Below are 20,048 nucleotides of genomic sequence, written 5' to 3'. Positions count from 1 at the left end.
TTCTGCAAAGTTCACTGAGCATAAATGAGCAAATTGAAACGATTCGAACCAAGTAGGACATTTATGAATGACTGCATTTAATCTTCCTAGGACCTCGTAACATTAATGTGTACTGAACGGAAGAAGTTCAACTAGTAATGAGCTAAATGCACATTGGATATGGAGATGTTCATTATCCACTTAAAGTTGTCTAATGTATGCTTCTACTCAACTAAGAAACTTTAAATGAATGCCCGAATTCAATCTGTTATCTGCTATTTCATCGAATTTACAGAGAATATCAAGAAGATCCTCATTGCATACCTTTCCAAATTAATATGAATAAAGCGATTCTCTTAATGTGCAGAGTGCATCATGGCTCTGAGTAAGAAGACTTTTACGCTTATCTGTATTTTGTTACACAAATTCAGTCACAGAATTTGTTTTATTAACCGTAACAAGAAGATTGTTTGGATAGAGGCATCACTCAATTCGTTTGATTGCATTCTTCCAGAATACCAACACAATTGTCTCCCGACTGCAGCATTGAGCCATGTTTTAAATCATGTCAATGTTCTTACCTCAAGTACGTTGCTGGCAAACTTTTCCAACGGGTGACAACCCTTCATGGAAAGAAATATGTGTGTGCACATTATTGCCTCAAATGTGTTTCTTTGTCTTATCCAGCCCTGTTATGCCTGAATGTCTTATTCAATCCATAGAGTCCATAAAATCCCTACAGCGCAGAAGGAGGCCATTTGACCCATCAAGTCCACATCAACCTTCTAAAAGAGCACCCTACCAAGGCCCACTCCCCCGCCCTATCCCCTTAATCATGTGCATTGATCATGGCCAATCCACCTAACCTGCACATCTTTGGACTGTGGGCAGAACCCGGAGCACCCTGAGGAAACCCACTTAGATGCGGTGAGAAAGTGCAAACTCCACGCAGACAGTGACCTAAGGTCAGAACCAGACCCGGAAATCTGGCGCTGTGAGGCAGCAGTGCTAACCACTGTGCCGCTGTGTCATTCAGGATTTATCCCCTCTATTTCACTGAACATCTAACAAAAATGCCCCATCAGATGTCTATTTAAGGTTGGAGAGCCCTGCCTTATGCTGAGTTGCTTTTACATTTGTTGTTCCATAATCCGGATCATGATGGAGCACAAGCGAATATCAACTCCTTTATCTGTTTGATAATTGTAAACATGTCTCAGTGGTCCCTCAGAGCTTTCTCTTTTGTTAACACTGCAAACTTCCTTCAGTGCTCTCATCTGCTTTATCCTGAGGAGCTGAGTGAAAACATAAATTCATGCCTTCATCTGCCTTTCGGGCCTGGAAAGTCTACTTCATTGTTGGGACTAAACATAGAACATAGAACATTACAGCGCAGTACAGGCCCTTGGCCCTTGATGTTGCGCCGACCTGTGAAACCACTCTAACACCCATCTACACTATCCCTTTATCATCCATATGTTTATCCAATGACCATTTAAATGCCCTTAATGACCTGGGACATTACACTCCCAAGTGAAGCCTTAGTTTTAATTTGAAACATAATGAACAAAGTCATGCACTTTTCCTCTAGTTTCAGGCTTCATTAACTTCATAATACTTTATGAGGGAAACTAAAAGTCTTTAATTCTAATATCAACCATAAATTGTCTCTCTATTCTATCCCTCTACAAGTTTGATATATTTTCTCGAATGGCCAGAATATTTGGGTTGATATGGCATCACTTTTCTGTCATGTGAAAATCTGAACGAAGCTTCTGATGACATCATTCTTTTCTTGGTGTTGATCCTAAATAGAAACCTTTTTTTTTAAATACCAGTTAAAATGCAGATTCAATCTGATCAACATTTGGTACAAAGCATCATTATTGAGATTGCATTCTGAACTGAAATTTCCAGTGACTCGGTATGCGCTCGTCGAGTAGAATTACATGTTTTGTTCGGCCAACATCAAGCATCTGACACACACAGCCCGCACCTTGTGTGCCAGTTTCCAAGCTGCACTGTTAAGAAGTCCACACAAGTGAAGAGTGGGGTATTCTGGCCCCGTCCACTCAGGACCCTAAGTTCCCACCCGAAATGAACAGACCTCTTGCTGGTCCGTAAAATTTTCCATCCCGCCCCTGACAATTCCCATGACATGAGGCACCAGATTATCGCACCCAAAGACTCTGTTCGCCCGATGAGCAGCAATATTGCTCTTGTCTGCAGGCCTGTAGGGTCTGAATGAACCACGGTGGTGACAGTGCAACCTTTCAGCATCCAGAAAGAGAATGGACAAATTAACATTTTGGAAGCAAACATTTTGTAAGAGTTCTGACAAAGTTCTCGGAAGGATCTGCTCCCCAAACCTTAACATGCCCTTTCTGGTTACAGCTCTAAATGGACCTATTATCTATTTCCCACATGTTCTCTTCTCATCACAGAAGGAAAAAAAACAGTAAAAATGGGGAAATAAGAAGACTAGTCCAAACGGTATTTTTGCACAGTTTTTCTTTTTGTTTACAGTCCTCATGTGAACAAAGCTCAGGCGTCAGTTTATCAATTCTATCACAGTCACTTTTGAGGAACAATACCCCTTTACCCAAAATCTGTTGTTTTCAAGAATTATTGAAGATACAAATTCAACTATAAATGAATGTTCAAATACCCAATAATCTGAGACATGAGGGTTAAGACACTTCCCTCATCAACGTTCATTATTGTTTTATTTTAAGAGTAGTGAGTGGATGGATACAATGGATAAAAGGGCTTCTGTAAAATTAAATTCACAAACCCGGGTTAGAAAAGCCTTTTGATGTAGCATTTATCCATGTAATTAGGATTCTGGAAGCAAAAAGGAACCCAGTCTAGGAAATATCAGGCTGGCGATTATGGCTACATATTTGTCCAGACTTTACATTGGTTCACATCCACCAATCAGTGCTCAAAGGCATTAGGTACAAAACATTCTTGACGCCTTTTAAAGTGTACGCACATTAATAATGCTATATTTTTGTCAAGTAATAAATATACCAAACCACACAATATTCCTTCACTAGCAGCATCTCAGAAAAGGAGTTGAAACAATGTTACCTATGAGTCTGAGCCATTACTGGAATATTTAACGGCTCTGTTTATATCCTTAATGTTAAACATATATGCATTGCTCCACATATTTACTTGCACTGTTGCGGGACCAAAAACTCTGAAAATTAGAAATGCAGCTGGAAAATTAACAGAATTCCTGCACTCACCTTCAGGGCTTCCACTTTGTTGCTTAGAAGCTTTTCAATTTCTCTAGCAGCACTTTCTACCAAACGTCGAGCATTATTTGTCTCAACTGTGTAGTATTGTCTGTTTTTTAAGTATATCTGCAAAATACAATTATGGAAACCAATAATGCAACTATCTTTTGGGTGCTTTCAAAAAGAAACATGGACAAACACGCCTCAGTCATTGAAGTCACCCCAACAGGAATGAGTTAACAGACAAACCTTTGGAGATTAGGCACCAGGATCCCACCTAAAGATGGCTTCCACCGGGTCCGTTCCATTTAAGTGCAGAATACCATGATTTTCTTTTAAGAAATTTAGAGTACTCAATTATGTTTTTTCCAATTAGGGAGCAATTTAGCATGGTCAATCCTCCTACCCTGCACATCTTTGGTTTGTGGGGGTGAAACCCACGCAGACACGGGGAGAATGTGCGAACTCCACACAGACAGTGACTTGGGGCCGGGATCGAACCTGGGTCCTTGGCGCCGTGAAGCAGCAGTGTTGACTACTGCGCCACTGTGCCGCCCCACAATATTCCGCGATAAGAGTAATTTTTATATTTACACAGAGTATAAACAGTCTCTGAGCCTACATTCTCCTACCCATTACTAAATGATCAAACTTGATGGTTCAGGGGAGTGGCGTAGTTCAGTGGGGGTGGCGGCCGGGGGGGAGGTGGGGGGGGGGGGGGAGTGCAGTGTAGTGTTCTTGATTCAGTTGGTCACTGGGCCTGGGGCAATAATAGAGTGGAAGGGCTGAATCTTGTATCTCCATATCTCCTCCAGCCCTGCAAGCCTCTGCAATATGTGTGCTGATCTCATTCTGGCATCTAGAGCAACCCAAATTTTGATTGCTCAGTCAGCAGTATCCATGCCTCCAGTTGCCAGAGTCCTAAGCTCCGGAATCCCCTCCCTAAACCACACCAACTTTGTTCCTTTCTTTCTTCCTTTAAAGATTTCCATTAAAACATGCTCCTCTAACCAAGATTTTGGTCATCTGCCTAATACTGTCTTATGTAGCTCTTATGAAGCACATGGAATGTTTTCTTACATTAAAAGTGCTGCATAAATAAACATTGTTACTGTCAGCATACATGTCAAGCCTGACCCTTCATCCATCAATGCTTTCACCAAAGGACAGCAGGTTTTTGAGGAAAGATCTTCTTCAGAGAATGCATGGTTACGTTCCCAGAGTTGCCATCATGCGTGCATGTAAACACAGTAAGAAGTCTTACAACACCAGGTTAAAGTACAACAGGTTTGTTTCAAACACGAGCTTTCGGAGCACTGCTCCTTCCTCAGGTGAGGTTGGATTTTAACCTGGTGTTGTAAGACTTCTTACTGTGCTTACCCCAGTCCAACGCCGGCATCTCCACATTGCGCATTGTAAACACCATAACTGTATGTTTTGATTCAAAATTTAGATGAGTGGGTGCAATTAGCCATGACTCTTTTGCAACAGTTCACAAAGTATCCAGTGAGGAGACCATTAAGCCCACCTTTCAGTAGAAATTTACAACTGCCAAACCCCCATTCCAATTAAAGAATCCACTGCCTGTTGAGTGGTTCTGGAGTTTCCACCATGTTTAGTTAAAATGGAGTTCACGTGCAATGTGTTCTCAAAACAATGAGAAACAATTTGAAAACAATCTATTGTTAAAAAAGAACTTGAAAACTAGTTTCTAAATCCCTTTGCTTTATTCATCATTTTTTAACATGCAATACCTTATGTTCACCCATCTAGAATTCACATTACGACAACGCAAAAATATCAGTTTTAAAGCTGTCTTACAACATTACCCACTTAGAATAGTTTGGGACAAGCTATCTTAACCAGTTGAATTGAAATGACGTTTCATTTTAACTTTTAAATGAAAAGAAGGCACATTCATTTGAATGCGGCACGGCAGCATTGCTGCCTCACAATGCCAGGGACCTGGGTTCAATTCCGGCCTTGGGTGACTGGCTGCATGGTTTGCACTTTATCCCCCATGTCTGCATGGATTTCCTCTGAGGGAATCAGGTTCTCTTCCACAGTCCAAAGGTGTCAAGGTTAGCTCACTTGGCCATGATAAAATTGCCCCTTAGTATCCAGGGATGTGCGGGTTAGGTGGGGTTGTGGGGTTGGGTGGAGGAGTAAACCTAGGTAGGATGCTCTCCCAGAGGGCCAGCGCAGACTCAATGGGCAGAATTCTGCACTGTATTAATTCTATGGATTCTATACAATTGATGAGGGGAGCGGTCACCTGACTATTTTCTTAAAGGGGCAGAGTCCAGGTGAATTTCTCCTCCCAACCTTCTTCCCCATTAAATAATGGCAACATCTTATTCATAATTGGAGTTGAGCATTGAAGGATTAATAGAAAATATTAATAGACGACAGAATAAATTGAAAATATGTGAGGGTTAAATCAGATAGCTCCCAAAAACGGGCTCAGGGATTGTGATTCAACCAACCTGATCAGTTTAATACAGGCAGTATTGTAATTATTTCTGAAAGCAGCCAACTACACTGCGTTGGCTGCACGGATAAGCAATATGGTTACTTGCGAGTATTACTTAAAGCCAGCCTGCATCCTTTAAAGGTAAGACAAATTGTGGCTAATGGAGATGCTGAGAGCATTGGGAATAGTGCTATGCAACAATCAAAAATACCTGATCATGGGAGAGACCAGGCACCAAGAATTTCAGATGCTGCATTGGAAATCTTAATGAAAGAGGTAAAACAATGGAGAGAAGTCCTCTACACCAAGAAGGCATCAGTGCGCTTTAGACATATGTTCAGGAGGCAATGGCATAAGATGGTCAATGCTATGAGTTTGGTTCCAAGAAAGAAGCTTAACATCCATCTTCACATGTCACGTTCCACCAACTTCACCAATAGTGTCAACAACTTCTCAATCCACCACAGTTCTAACACTCACTTACCAACAATCTTTAACTATCATGACTCAGACCTAGAATTCATATTCTTTACCCCACTCTCACAATTGGCACTGTTGCATTCATAGAAGGGCAATAACCAGTGGACATGCTGACGTTAGCTAAGGCGAAGCGAGTATCTTCATACTTAACCCTCTTTATTTCATCTCACTTCTCTTTCATCCCACATTCTTTTGACAGAGATGCTACTGGTGGCGTAAACACTATGATGAAATGGTTTTGAAGCTTATATTTTTGTAAAATTCTGTAAGGAAAGTAAAACTCTCAGCTTTCTGTGAAGGGGTGGATTGTGCTGGATCCCTGGCTGTGACAACATTTTTTTGAAAAATTAACACATGCTTTTGGTTGCGATGGAAATGGAAGCTAATTGGGAGGTTGGATTTCAGCCTGTTGTGGTAAGAACACACTTAGTTCTCGAAAGGACAATTTATTTCTAGCAGAGAGAGAACAGCATACTGGTTTTAAAGCTATGAGTGTCAGGCAGCTAAAGTGGAAACATGAGGCACAGGAAGCGAAAGAGACCAAGCAGGCTGGTTAAGGAAGCAAGTGTTGTGAAGGATCCAGGAAGGATGTCTTTTGATGGACATTGTACTCATGGAACTTGTGGTATGGTAGAGCTATTGGGGGAGGCGGTAGCAGAGTGATATTGTCACTGGACTAGTCAACCAGAAACCCAGGGTAATACTCTGGGAACCCGGATTCAAATCCTGCCACTGCAGATGGTGCAATTTGAATTCAATAAAAATCTGGAAATAAAAGTGTAATGATCACCATTGTCGATTGTTGCAAAAACCCATCTGGTTCACTAATGTCCTTTAGGGAAATAAATCTGCTGTCCTTAGCTGGTCTAGCCTACATGTGACTCCAGACGCACAGCAATGTGGTTGACTCTTAACTGCCCCCTCAAGGGCAATTAGGAATGGGTAATAAATGTTGGCCCAGCCAGTGACGACCACCTCCCATGAACGATTTAAAAAAAGAATGGGGCTTCAGACCTAACTCCTGCATGAATAAACAACCTGAAACATTACCTGGGAAGAACAAAACTTTGTGGCTGTGAAAATGTGATGTTAACTGTTCTTACCTGTTCCATCTGTTCCACTTCACTAGAGGCACGTACCAACTTTATAAGGTCTTCCTTCATTTTCTCTGCCCATGATCGTATTCTACAAGTTAAAAGATGCCCAATTAGATCAATGGCTTGTGGCATTGATTGTCACAAATGTACATAATAGCTGACATATCTTCACAGAAATCTCTGCTCGACTTAATCGTGTTGGTGGCAGTAAGTGAGGACCAAGTTATTCCTAAAGAGCAAATCGTGAAATCGTGTTGGTGGCAGTTAGTGAGGACCCAGTTATTCCTAAAGAGCAAATCGTGAAATCGTGTTGGTGGCAGTTAGTGAGGACCCAGTTATTCCTAAAGAACAAAATTCTAAATGTAAACTTCACTCCTGACATTTATTCAACTGTTTTCTTTTCCCACTTGATCTCTTGTATGTATTTTTCCCACAAAGTGTAATATAAATTTGAAACTCTTCCCCACAGGGCTGTGGATTCCGGGTGAATTGAAATTTTCAAGCCTTGGATTGATAGCCTTTCGTCGGGCAGAAGTATGGTAGAAGCAACTGGATCAAAGGCGAATATAAGGAGTTGAGGTACAAATCAGCCATGACCGAATGGAATGGCAGAACATACATAAGGGGCTCAACCGTCTGCACCATATCGATATTCTAACACATTCAGCTGGAACTGTATTTTTATCCAAAGTGTTTTTCTGCAAAAGTAAATGAATGATAATGTACAAAATGAGTTCATCGACTAATCTAAAAACCAGTGCTTTCCACCAAGTGATTCAGAATTCTTAAGAAAGAATTAGTGTGACCTTTTTGTCTTAGAGAGAGAATTCTTCCCTTTGAAGGTGAAAAGTTTAAACATTGCTCCAGACAGCTCCTGCAAGTGGTGATGAGAATAACGGCAGGGGATAATGATTGTTAATCCTATTTTAGGTTGAAACAGTTCAAATAAATTAAACAAACCAAGAGACAAAATCAAGAGGGCAGCCCCTTAAAGGGACACTGCATCAAACATAATAATTGTTAATGAAGGGCCTAATGCCTATCGCTCAATTAAATTGATCCAAGCTGGACCTGGTCCACTGAGGATTCTTCACTGTTGAGGCAAGCGGGCCAATAATAATTTTGTGCAAATGTGTTGGGCTCTGGTCCCACTCCAAAGAGCTCTGCCAAGTGGAAGTTAGAATGCAGCTCTGTCTTGGGATACTGAATCCAGTGTGGGTACTGGAATCAAATATAATGTGACGGCAAGGTGGGTTTCTTTAGCTTTGGTTGCAACTCAGCTAAGAGAAGGTACTGCAAAGTTAAAATCATGAGTAAAGCAACAAAATCACCTTGCCAACTCTTTCCCAGTAAGCGGCTTAAGAATCTAGGGTGGGATTCTCCGATCCTGGGGCTAAGTGTTGACGCCGTCGTAAACACCGGAGCGTTTTACGACGGCGTCACCTAGCCCATAGGATCAGCGAGCCTGCGCCGCACAGGGGGCCAGCACAGGCAGCGCGGGTCCGCGCATGGCGCCACAGCCAGCGCGGGTTCGTGAATGCGCGCCACAGCCGGCGCGAATTCACGCATGCGCGTGGGTTGCCTTCTCCGTGTCGGCCCCCGGGGCAACATGGCGGAGCCCTACGCGGAGGAACATAACCCCTTCCACGGGATAAGCCTGCCCGCCGATCGGTAGGCCCCGATCACAGGGCAGGCCACCGTGGATGTCCCGCCCCGTAGTCAGAACCCCCCCTCCCCCACACCAGGACGGCCCCCACAGCATGAATGCCAAAGTCCCACCGGGTACGACGACACGCGAACGGCGCCAGCGGGACTCAGCCGAACTTGGCAGGCATTCGAGTGGCCCCCGACCTGCGACCCGCCGATCGGAGAATCAGCGGACCGGCGTCGGAGCGGCGTCGCATAATTCCCCCCCCCCCCCCCCCCCCCCCCCCCTCCCCCCCCCACCCCGGCAATTCTCCGACCCGGAACGGGGTTGGAGAATCCCACCCATTATTTGTGAGACATGAAATAGGATCAGCCCAAGGGCAGAGGAATGGGCTATAGAATCCCCTCATTAAGAAATGCACTGGATGAAAGCAGTCAAAGGACCGAGCTCCCACCTCTGGATCTGAGGGCTTCATTTAAGCCTGCAATATCCTGTGTTTGGTGGAATACCAGCATTCACTGTGCCAGGTGCCCCACAGGCATGTGGAGTTGCCCTGACTGCTTTCAAGCATCTCATAACAGCTGGCTCAAGAGGTTGTGGCAGATATCCAACTCTCAGGCTTCCACCCATATCACCATAGAAAGCTCTAATGAGCTCAGCGACAAGGTAACATCAAAATTAACTTAATAAGAAAAAAAAATAAAGGGGGGCTGGATTTTCCGTTTTTGGGGCAATGTCCCCACGGCATCGTAAAAACTTTCCTAAAAAGGCCCCACATTCATAGCCCGGCAGGGGTCTAGCAAGGATCTGTCGGGAAGCTCGCACCTTTAGCTGCAGATACAGGCCCCCACACGTCCAGGTCAGAGGCCGCGCATGCACACAACAGCGGCCTCCAACAGCCACACCGTGCTCCATGGCGGACTCAGACCACAGAGCTGGACCTCCCAAATAGTGCCCCCCGATCATTATAGGAGTTTTAAAATTTTGCCCCCGCCGTGGCTGGAATTCTCCGCCACCCAGGAATTGGCGGGGGCGGGAATCGCGCCGTGCCGATCGGAGGGCCCCCTGCGGCGATTCTCCGGCCCGCGATGGGCTGAAGTCCCGCCGCTGAAAGGCCAATCCCGCCGCCGTGGTTTCAACCACCTCTGGTGGCGCCGGGATTGGTGGCGCGAGCGGGCCCCCGGGGTCCTGGGGGGACACGGGTCGATCGGACCCACGGTGGCCAGGCCCGCGATCGGGGCCCACCGATCGGCCGGCGGGCCGGTGCCTGGGGGGTACTCTTTTTCTTTTCTTTTTTTTCCGCCGCTGCCACGGCCTCCACCATGGCGGAGGCAGAAGAGAACCCCCCCTACCGCGCATGCGCCGGTGGGGACGTCAGCGGCCGCTGACACACCGGCGCATGCGCAAACCGGCGAAGGCCTTTCGGCCAGCCCCGCGCTGGGCGGTGGGCGTCAAAGGCCATTGGCGCCGGTTTTGGCGCCAGTCAGCGTGGCGCCAAGCACTGCGGCGCGGGCCTAGCCCCCAAAGGTGCGGAGAATTACGCACCTTTGGGGAGGCCCGACGCCGGAGTGGTTGGCGCCACTCCGCCACGCCGGGATCCCCCGCCCTGCCGGGTAAAGGAGAATCCCGGCCATGAAATCAAAACCATGGCCAAATTTTATGACTCGCCAAAGCGTGTCTTCCCTGATGGATGCAGCGGCAATTTAAATTGCCATTTACTTTGGCGGGGTTGTAATATCACATCGCTCATGGAGGGCCTTAAAATCCTGCTCAACGTTTAAGATATTTTGAACGAATACAGCAAAACATCAACATGAAAGCTGGATGAGACAGCAGGGTAGTGGTATAGTCACTGGCCTAGTAACCGAGGGACCATGATTCAAATCCCACCAGATGGTGAAATTTGAATTCAATGAAAATCTGGAATTAATAATCCAATGATAGCCATTGTTGTGAAAACCTATCTGACTTACACGTGACTCCAGATCCACAATAAGGTGGTTGACCTTTAAATGCCCTCCGAAATGGAGGGCAGGCAGTAAGAAAGGGCGATAAGTGCTGGGTGCCCATGAATGATTTTCTGTTCAAAGTGCGCATCTGGGGTATCAGACCTGGTCCGCTGGTGGCAATGTCATCTTTGAGTTGAAAGATTATGCCGTCGTCGCTACGATCAGCTTTGCAATTACTGAATATTTTCAAACTTAATTCTTAATTCTCAAATTGCCCACATTCCCGCCAGATGTATTAGTGCAGGGCTCTGGTCGAGTAAGATAATCAATCTGTTACCATACACACATCACACTCCTATGATTTCCTGTGTACGTAATTAATAACGGAAACAAATACACACTCAAGATTCAAATGTTCACAATGAGTGGGTATCACCTTAATCAGCTTGCTCTAAAATTACGACAGTAGTGTTACCATCAGCTCCAGGGAAATGTTTACCATAGATACAGGATACTTTTGGCAAAGAACACTTGGCCATCCAGAATTAAAAATGCTTTTGTTTTACTGTTCAAAACTAAACAAAGGAAATCAATGGAAGATGCAGTTCAGGACACAATGAGGTTGTGACATTAATCATATCACGGCATTCTCCTATTTTGCGAGTCAAATGAATGTCCATTGTACAATTTTTGTTGGCCCAATAACATTGCCTCTTTAAGGCACCGGGCGTTTTATCTATTTCATCTTCCAGAGGAAAAGAGAAGCTCATTATTAGATTAAGTAGGTCAAGAAATCCTGCCTTTTCAATCTAAGAAAAATATCGCTGAACAAAATAATGAAAATCGGAAGCCACTAATGTCCCAGAGAGAGCTGACTGGTGGAGATTTAACCTGAGGATCACCACTCCTCAGACAAGGGGCAAGGTTGAGAAGGCGAATAACCTCAACCAGTACGGGAATTGAATCCACGCCGTTGGCATTGCTCTGCATCACGAACCAGTCATCCGGCCAACTGAGCGATGACCCACAACCTACTTGCATGAAAAAATGCAGACATGGATAGCTTTAATTGGCTAATATAAGAAAAAAAAAGTCAATGCTAAAAATAAAGAATGTTTCCTTGGGGAAAGGCAGTTGTCCTAAATAATGCAGAGAATTGAATAATCTAACTGCAGCACTCAAGTCATCAAACATTTTTGTGAACAGAAGTGCCTTTCGATAAACATATATCTAGATTTCTACAAAGTGCATTATTTCTTGTCAGGACTGCGGAGCAGGGATCACTTCACACCTTCTGTCAGAAACTGAAAATGGCCGTACATTCCCCAGTTGGTCACACACTTTTCCTGGCCTCTTTTATCAACAGTGGCTGTAATATGGCATGTCCTCAAGTAAGCCAGGTCTATCTACTGTTTGAAGGAAGAAACAGAGGTTTCACTCTCATGTGACTATACTGGATACCTTGGCAGCGAGTCAGGATAACTGGCAGGGTGTAGGATCAGTAAGTTTGCAGATGACACTAAGATTGGCCGGGTGGTTAACAGTGAGGTTGAGTGTCTTGGGTTACAGGGAGATATAGACGGGATGGTTAAATGGGCGGATAAGTGGCAGACGGAATTTAACCCTGAAAAGTGTGCGGTGATACACTTTGGAAGGAGTAATTTAACAAGGACATATACTATGAAAGAAGTGGGAAGTTCCGACATACATTGCGACCTTGCAGTGTTTGCCCATAGATCTCTGAAGGCAGAAGGGCAGGTTAATAGGGTGGTGAAAAAGGCATAAGGGACACTCGCTTTTATCAATCGGGGCATAGATTACGAAAGCAGGGAGGTCATGTTGGAGTTGTATCATAAGAACATAAGAATTAGGAGCAGGAGCAGGCCATCTGGCCCCTCGAGCCTACTCCGCAATTCAATGAGATCATGGCTGATCTTTTGTGGACTCAGCTCCACTTTCCGTCCCGAACACCATAACCCTTAATCCCTTTATTCTTCAAAAAACGATCTAACTTTACCTTAAAAACATTTAATGAAGGAGCCTCAACTGCTTCACTGGGCAAGGAATTCCATAGATTCACAACCCTTTGGGTGAAGAAGTTCCTCCTAAACTCAGTCCTAGATCTACTTCCCCTTATTTTGAGGCTATGCCCCCTAGTTCTGCTTTCACCCACCAGTGGAAACAACCTGCCCGCATCTATTCTATCTATTCCCTTCATAATTTTATATGTTTCTATAAGATGCCCCCATACCTTCTAAATTCCAATGAGTACAGTCCCAGTCTACTCTACCTCTCCTCATAGTCCAACGCCTTCAGCTCTGGGATTAACCTTGTGAATCGCCTCTGCACACCCTCCAGCGCCAGTACGTCCTTTCTCAGGTAAGGAGACCAAAACTGAACACAATACTCCAGGTATGGCCTCACTAACACCTTATACAATTGCAGCATAACCTCCTTAGTCTTAAACTCCATCCCACGAGCAATGAAGGACAAAATTCCATTTGCCTTCTTAATCACCTGTTGCACCTGTAAACCAACTTTTTGCGACTCATGCACTAGCACACCCAGGTCTCTCTGCACAGCAGCATGTTTTAATATTTTGCCATTTAAATAATAATCCCTTTTGCTGTTATTCCTACCAAAATGGATAACCTCACATTTGTCAACATTGTATTCCATCTGCCAGACACTAGCCCATTCACTTAACCTATCCAAATCCCTCTGCAGACTTCCGGTATCCTCTGCACTTTTTGCTTTACCACTCATCTTAATGTCGTCTGCAAACTTGGACACATTGTCCTTGGTCCCCAATTCAAAATCATCTATGTATATTGTGCACAATTGTGGGCCCAACACTGATCCCTGACGGACACCACTAGCTACTGATTGCCAACCAGAGAAACACCCATTAATTCCCACTCTTTGCTTTCTATTAATTAACCTATCCTCTATCCATGCTACTACTTTACCCTTAATGCCATGCATCTTTATCTTCTGCAGCAACCTTTTGTGTGGCACCTTGTCAAAGGCTTTCTGGAAATCCAGATATACCACATCCATTGGCTCCCTGCTATCTACTGCACTGGTAATGTCCTCAAAAAATTCCACTAAATTAGTTAGGCACGACCTGCCCTTTATGAACCCATGCTACGTCTGCCCAATGGGACAATTTCCATCCAGATGCCTCGCTATTTCTTCCTTGATGATAGATTCCAGCATCTTCCCTACTACCGAAGTTAAGCTCACTGGCCTATAATTACCTGCTTTCTGCCTACCTCCTTTTTTAAACAGTGGTGTCACATTTGCTAATTTCCAATCCACCGGGACCACCCCAGAGTCTAGTGAATTTTGGTAAATTGTCACTAGTGCATTAGCAATTTCCTGAGCCATCTCTTTTAGCACTCTGGAATGCATTCCATCAGGGCCAGGAGACTTGTCTACCTTTGGCCCCATTAGCTTGCCCATCACTACCTCCTTAGTGATAACAATCCTCTCAAGGTCCTAACCTGTCATAGCCTCATTTCTATCAGTCGCTGGCATGTTATTTGTGTCTTCCACTGTGAAGACCGACCCAAAAAACCTGTTCAGTTCCTCAGCCATTTCCTCATCTCCCATTTTTAAGTCTCCCTTCTCATCCTCTAAAGGACCAATATTTACCTTAGCCACTCTTTTTTGTTTTATATATTTATAGAAACTTTTACTATCTATTTTCATATTCTGAGCAAGTTTACTCTCATAATCTATCTTACTATTCTTTAGAGCTCTTTTTGTAGCTTTCTGTTGCCACCTAAAGATTTCCCAGTCCTCTAGTCTCCCATTAATCTTTGCCACTTTGTATGCTTTTTCCTTCAATTTGATACTCTCCCTTATTTCCTTAGATATCCACGGTTGTTTTTCCCTCTTTCTACCGTCCTTCCTTTTTGTTGTTATAAGCGTTTGCTGAGCACTGTGAAAAATCGCTTGGAAGGTTCTCCACTGTTCCTCAACTGTTTCACCATAAAGTCTTTGCTCCCAGTCTACCTTAGCTAGTTCTTCTCTCATCCCATTGTAATCTCCTTTGTTTAAGCACAAAACACTAGTGTTTGATTTTACCTTCTCACCCGCCATCTGTATTTTAAATTCCACCATATTGTGATCGCTCCTTCTGAGAGGATCCCTCACTATGAGATTATTAATCAATCCTGTCTCATTACACAGGAGCAGATCTAGGACCGCTTGTTCCCTCGTAGGTTCCATTATATACTGTTCTAGGAAACTATCGTGGTATCAAACTTTGGTGCGGCCACAGCTGGAGTACCGTGTGCAACACTAGTCGCCACATTAGGAAGGATGTAATTGCATTGGAGGGGGTGCAGAGAACATTCACCAGAATGTTGCCTGGGATGGTACATTTAAGTTATAAAGAGAGGTTGGATCTGGTTGGGTTATTTTCTCTGGAACAAAAAAGACTGAGGGGTGACCTGATTGAGGTATACATAATTATTAGAGGCATGGACAAGGTGGGTAGAGAGCAGCTGTTCCCCTTAGTTGAAGGGCCAGTTACCAGGGGACACAAGTTCAAAGTGAGGGGTTGGAGGTTTAGGAGGGAATTGAGGAACGACCTTTTTACCCAGAGAGTAGTGATGGTGTGGAATGCACTGCCTGGGAGAATGGTAGAGGCGGGATGCCTCACATCATTTAAAACGTACCTGGATGAGTACTTGGCATGCCATAACATTCAAGGCTATGGGCCAAGTACTGGCAAGTGGGATTAGGTGGGCAGGTCAGGGCATCTCATGCGTTGGTGCAGATTTGATGGGCCAAAGGGCTTCTTGTGTTCTGTCTTATTCTGTGATTCTGTGATTCTGTGAATCCTGACAGAAGAGCAGATTCCAAACAATGGAGCCTGGGTCTGCTTAGGGGCCATATTATGACCATCGCTGGTACAACTAAGCGACGAATACTGGCGGCCAAGTGGTGAAAGTGGGATCCACCTAAAGGTCGAGGGCAAGATCATGGAAGATAAAAAATATAATTTTCCAAAATATTTTAAGGACTTTGGAGACCTTGAGGAAATTCGGAACCCTCTTTTGGCATAACGACTTGACGCTCCTTCTGGCCTTGGGAATTTACGCCAGACTTACTGGCATTTTTGGTGGGTGGGAGAACCCTTGGTGCCCCTTCAGTCCATTAAAATCTTTCAAGTTGTGGGAGCCATCTGTCCATGACCTTTTGAACTTTAGCAGAGTCAACGGTGGACATCAACGGCATGGCGGCATTTACTCCCCACAATTTCAGTGATGCAAATGTTAGCCTGTTGCAATAAAAACCGTGGTGATCAAAAATAAGGCACCTAAATCAAACATCGCCGTCACAGGTTTTAATCTTATTGGCCTTTCTGCCAGCTGTTTATCAATGCAGAATACAGTCAGTTATCTATTCCTGTCACAAGTGGACCAACACAATGAACGTGGTCCTCAGCAAAACACTATCTCACAAAACCAGTTACTCTTCAACACCTCACATGTCATCCCCCAAGCTGGACCCTCTTGGGTGCTGCCTTATCTCTGACATGCGACACAATGGAGCTTTTAAAAAAGCATCCACCTTTTTGAAAAGGCCTAATATCTCTTGATATCTTTGCGTATTTTCATTCCATAAAAGAAGCACTGCATGATATTATGCCACATTCATACAAGTGGACCTAGCAGATATAGCACAGCCTTGTCAATCCTATTCTATTGCACATGCATCAACACCATGGAATGAGGACTCCTGGCTACCATCTGTGTTGCCTTTTAAAGTGATAGAATTTCACATCTGCTCGATGTTATATCTAAAGCGTTCTCCCAAATTATTTTAACTTGCAATTAAACTAGTTTTCTTTCAAAGAGAATAATCTCCTTCCTCGTGGCTTTTGGGAGCCAGTGGCAAACTTCCTGGAATCCATAGTAAATCCATTAGTGTCACCAACTCATGCCCCCAACACACCACTACTTAGTCAAACTCCTTGTCGACAATGGGGAGCAGCCATCCAGACTCAGGAACAAAGAACATAGAACATACAGTGCAGAAGGAGGCCATTCGGCCCATCGAGTCTGCACCGACCCACTTAAGCCCTCACTTCCACCCTATCCCCATAACCCAATAACCCCTCCGAACCTTTTTGGACACTAAGAGCAATTTAGCATGGCCAATCTACCTAACTTTTGGACTGTGGGAGGAAACCGGAGCACCCGGAGGAAACCCACGCAGACACGGGAAAACGTGCAGACTCCTCACAGACAGTGACCCTGCAGGGAATCAAACCTGGGACCCTGGCGCTGTGAAGCCACAGTGCTCGCCACATGTGCTACCGTGCTGCCCAAGGAACAAGGTTTACAATAGGTTGGGTTATTGCTTGTACAAGTCTGTGTACAATTTCTGCTTTTTCTCTCCCCCCCCACTCCCCTCACCATTGCCACCACCGAAAGAGCCAAGACAACAGGGCAACTCACCACCACCTTATCAAGGGCAATTAGGGACAGGCAATAGGTGCTGGCCTAGCCAGCAAAGCCCACATCCCAGTGAATTAATAATTTTTAAAAGTTGCAGCTGTCACTGTCTCCATCCCTTACATCAGGCATGTCTGGCCCTGTGCATGCTGATGGAGTCCCGTCTGCTGCAAGGGGCACTCCAATTACAGTTTGAACATTTGTTAAAATAATGCACACAGAATCAAAATCGCTCTCCCCTCCCACCATTTAAGCATCTGGCAGCCTGCACACTGACACGCATCAACACACTTGGAATTACATTGATTTGCATTCCGATCTCAATTCTTTTCTCCTCATCCTAGGTTCTGCAATCCTGCTGGGTGGGACCAGATGGTTCACTCATCTCCATCTATGAATCAAAATGCCAAAAATAGCGAATGACTCAAGATGCAGGTAAATGTTGAAAATATGACTGAAATAGTAAAAATTACTAAAACGGATAAAAATAAAAGTAAATAAAAAAACACTGCAGGTGCTGAAAATCTGAAATCAAATCAGAAAATGCTGGCAAAACTCAGCAGGTCTGACAGCATCTGTGGAGAGAAAAACAGAGTTATTGAACCAAGTCCAGTATAACTCTCCTCCAGAGCTTTTGTCAGTCAAAGCAACCTACTTATAAAAACAAAATGTCTCTCATGTATTTTGTAGTCACAAGACAGATGTAAGAGTCCATTCAACCAATTTTTCCTCATGCATCTAGAATGAAGGACCCATATTCATAGAACCATAGAATCCCTACAGTGCAGAAGGAGGCCATTCTGTCCATTGAGCCTACACTGACCCTCCGAAAGAACACCCTACCGAGGCCCACTCACCCACCCTATCCCCATAACCCCGCCTAACCATTGGCCACCAAGGAGAAATTTGGCATTCCCAATTCACCTCACCTGCACATTTCTGGACTGTGGGAGGAAACGGGAGCACGCGGTGGAAACCCACTCAATCGACTCCGGTCTCTGGCGCTGTGAGGCAGCAGTGCTAGCCACTGTGCCGCCCCCAACAATGTTTTCTAATCCAGGAGCAAACACTGCAGTATGTAATAAAAACAGAGAATGCTGCAAATACCCAGCAGGTCAGGCTGCAATATGGTTACGCTTTGTTTACTGATGCTCCAGAAAGATTTGACATTTCCATTCACACCCCAGAGGCATGAACACAGGCACCGGGTCAGAAGCGCAGCGACTGGACATTTCCCCGTTCCGCCAACTGGATCCGGGATCAAGAGATCCAGAAGGTCGGATTTTCATGCCAGGTAGACAAGCTGAATTAGAAGTCAAGCCCGCCACCCTAGAATGAATGGAGAGGCTGACATGTGCAGTGGAAAGCTGAGCAGAAGGTACTTTGTTGAAGTTTTTTTTTAATTATTGAAAGAAAAAATAGCCCTCGCCACTCAACCCCCCCCCCCCCCGCCATGCACATTCCTCACCCATGCCAATCTTTCCACTTCATGTCCCTCTGCCCAGCCCCATGCCCCCTTATACCCTTCATGTCACCCTGTGCCTCTCCACTCACCCATATGGCTCCTCATATCCTCAATGCCAACCTATGCTCCTCCATCTGAACCCCATGCCATAGACCTTAATACACCCAATGCCACCCCATGTCCTCAGTCATCCTCATATTCCTTTATAGCCCCTATGCGAACTTAGAGCCAACTCATTCCAAGCCACGTCTCAACCCACCACCTTTTTCCCTTACACTCTTGCTGCCAACTCACCAAGTGTCCACCCATAGGCAAACTCAGGAGTCATGCTGACATAAAATAATGTGTCCATCGACGACATCTCCATTTTTAAAACAATCACATTGATAAAAAAACATTCAATTCATTGAATTTTCTTCAACTAATTCGTTATGAAAACAAACATTTGATTTAAGTACTTAATTTATTATGAAAGTACTAAAACTGGAGCTGTCAATCAAATTGCTCATTAACAAACACCCCACTGTGATAATGTTAGGTTGTAATGCAACACAAATGCAATAATGCAATACAAATCCTATAATGATGACCCTCAGACATATTTGGAGTATTGCGTACAGTTCTGGTCGCCTCATTATAGGAAGGACGTGGAAGCTTTGGAACGGGTGCAGAGGAGATTTACCAGGATGTTGCCTGGTATGGAGGGAAAATCTTATGAGGAAAGGCTGATGGACTTGAGGTTGTTTTCGTTAGAGAGAAGAAGGTTAAGAGGTGACTTAATAGAGGCATACAAAATGATCAGAGGGTTAGATAGGGTGGACAGCGAGAGCCTTCTCCCGCGGATGGAGGTGGCTAGCACGAGGGGACATAGCCTTAAATTGAGGGGTAATAGATATAGGACAGAGGTCAGAGGTGGGTTTTTTACGCAAAGAGTGGTGAGGCCGTGGAATGCCCTACCTGCAACAGTAGTGAACTCGCCAACATTGAGGGCATTAAAAATTTATTGGATAAGCATATGGATGATAAGGGCATAGTGTAGGTTAGATGGCCTTTAGTTTTTTTTTTCCATGTCGGTGCAACATCGAGGGCCGAAGGGCCTGTACTGCGCTGTATCGTTCTATGTTCTATGTTCTATGTTCTATTAAAACTGGAGCTGTCAATCAAATTGCTCATTAACAAACACCCCACTGTGATAATGTTAGGTTGTAATGCAACACAAATGCAATAATGCAATACAAA

General features: G+C 44.5%; 1 protein-coding gene across 14 annotated transcripts in view; it reads right to left on the bottom strand.

Moving 5' to 3' along the window:
* LOC119973412 (voltage-dependent calcium channel subunit alpha-2/delta-1) overlaps positions 1-20,048 on the bottom strand; it is a 726,559-nt gene that overhangs the window by 641,631 nt on the left and 64,880 nt on the right. For all 14 annotated transcript variants that reach the window (XM_038811471.1, XM_038811473.1, XM_038811472.1 and 11 more), the window contains exons 2-3: positions 7,281-7,362; positions 3,234-3,350 (exon numbers count right to left, since the gene is read on the bottom strand). In XM_038811471.1, coding sequence (XP_038667399.1) covers positions 3,234-3,350; positions 7,281-7,362 — 199 coding nt within the window. The remainder of the gene's footprint in view (positions 1-3,233; positions 3,351-7,280; positions 7,363-20,048) is intronic.

This window comes from Scyliorhinus canicula, chromosome 11, assembly GCF_902713615.1.
Source record: "Scyliorhinus canicula chromosome 11, sScyCan1.1, whole genome shotgun sequence".
Classification (NCBI taxonomy): domain Eukaryota; kingdom Metazoa; phylum Chordata; class Chondrichthyes; order Carcharhiniformes; family Scyliorhinidae; genus Scyliorhinus; species Scyliorhinus canicula.
The sequence above is the reverse complement of the archived record's forward strand: the minus strand, read 5'-3'. Positions and strand labels throughout refer to the sequence as shown.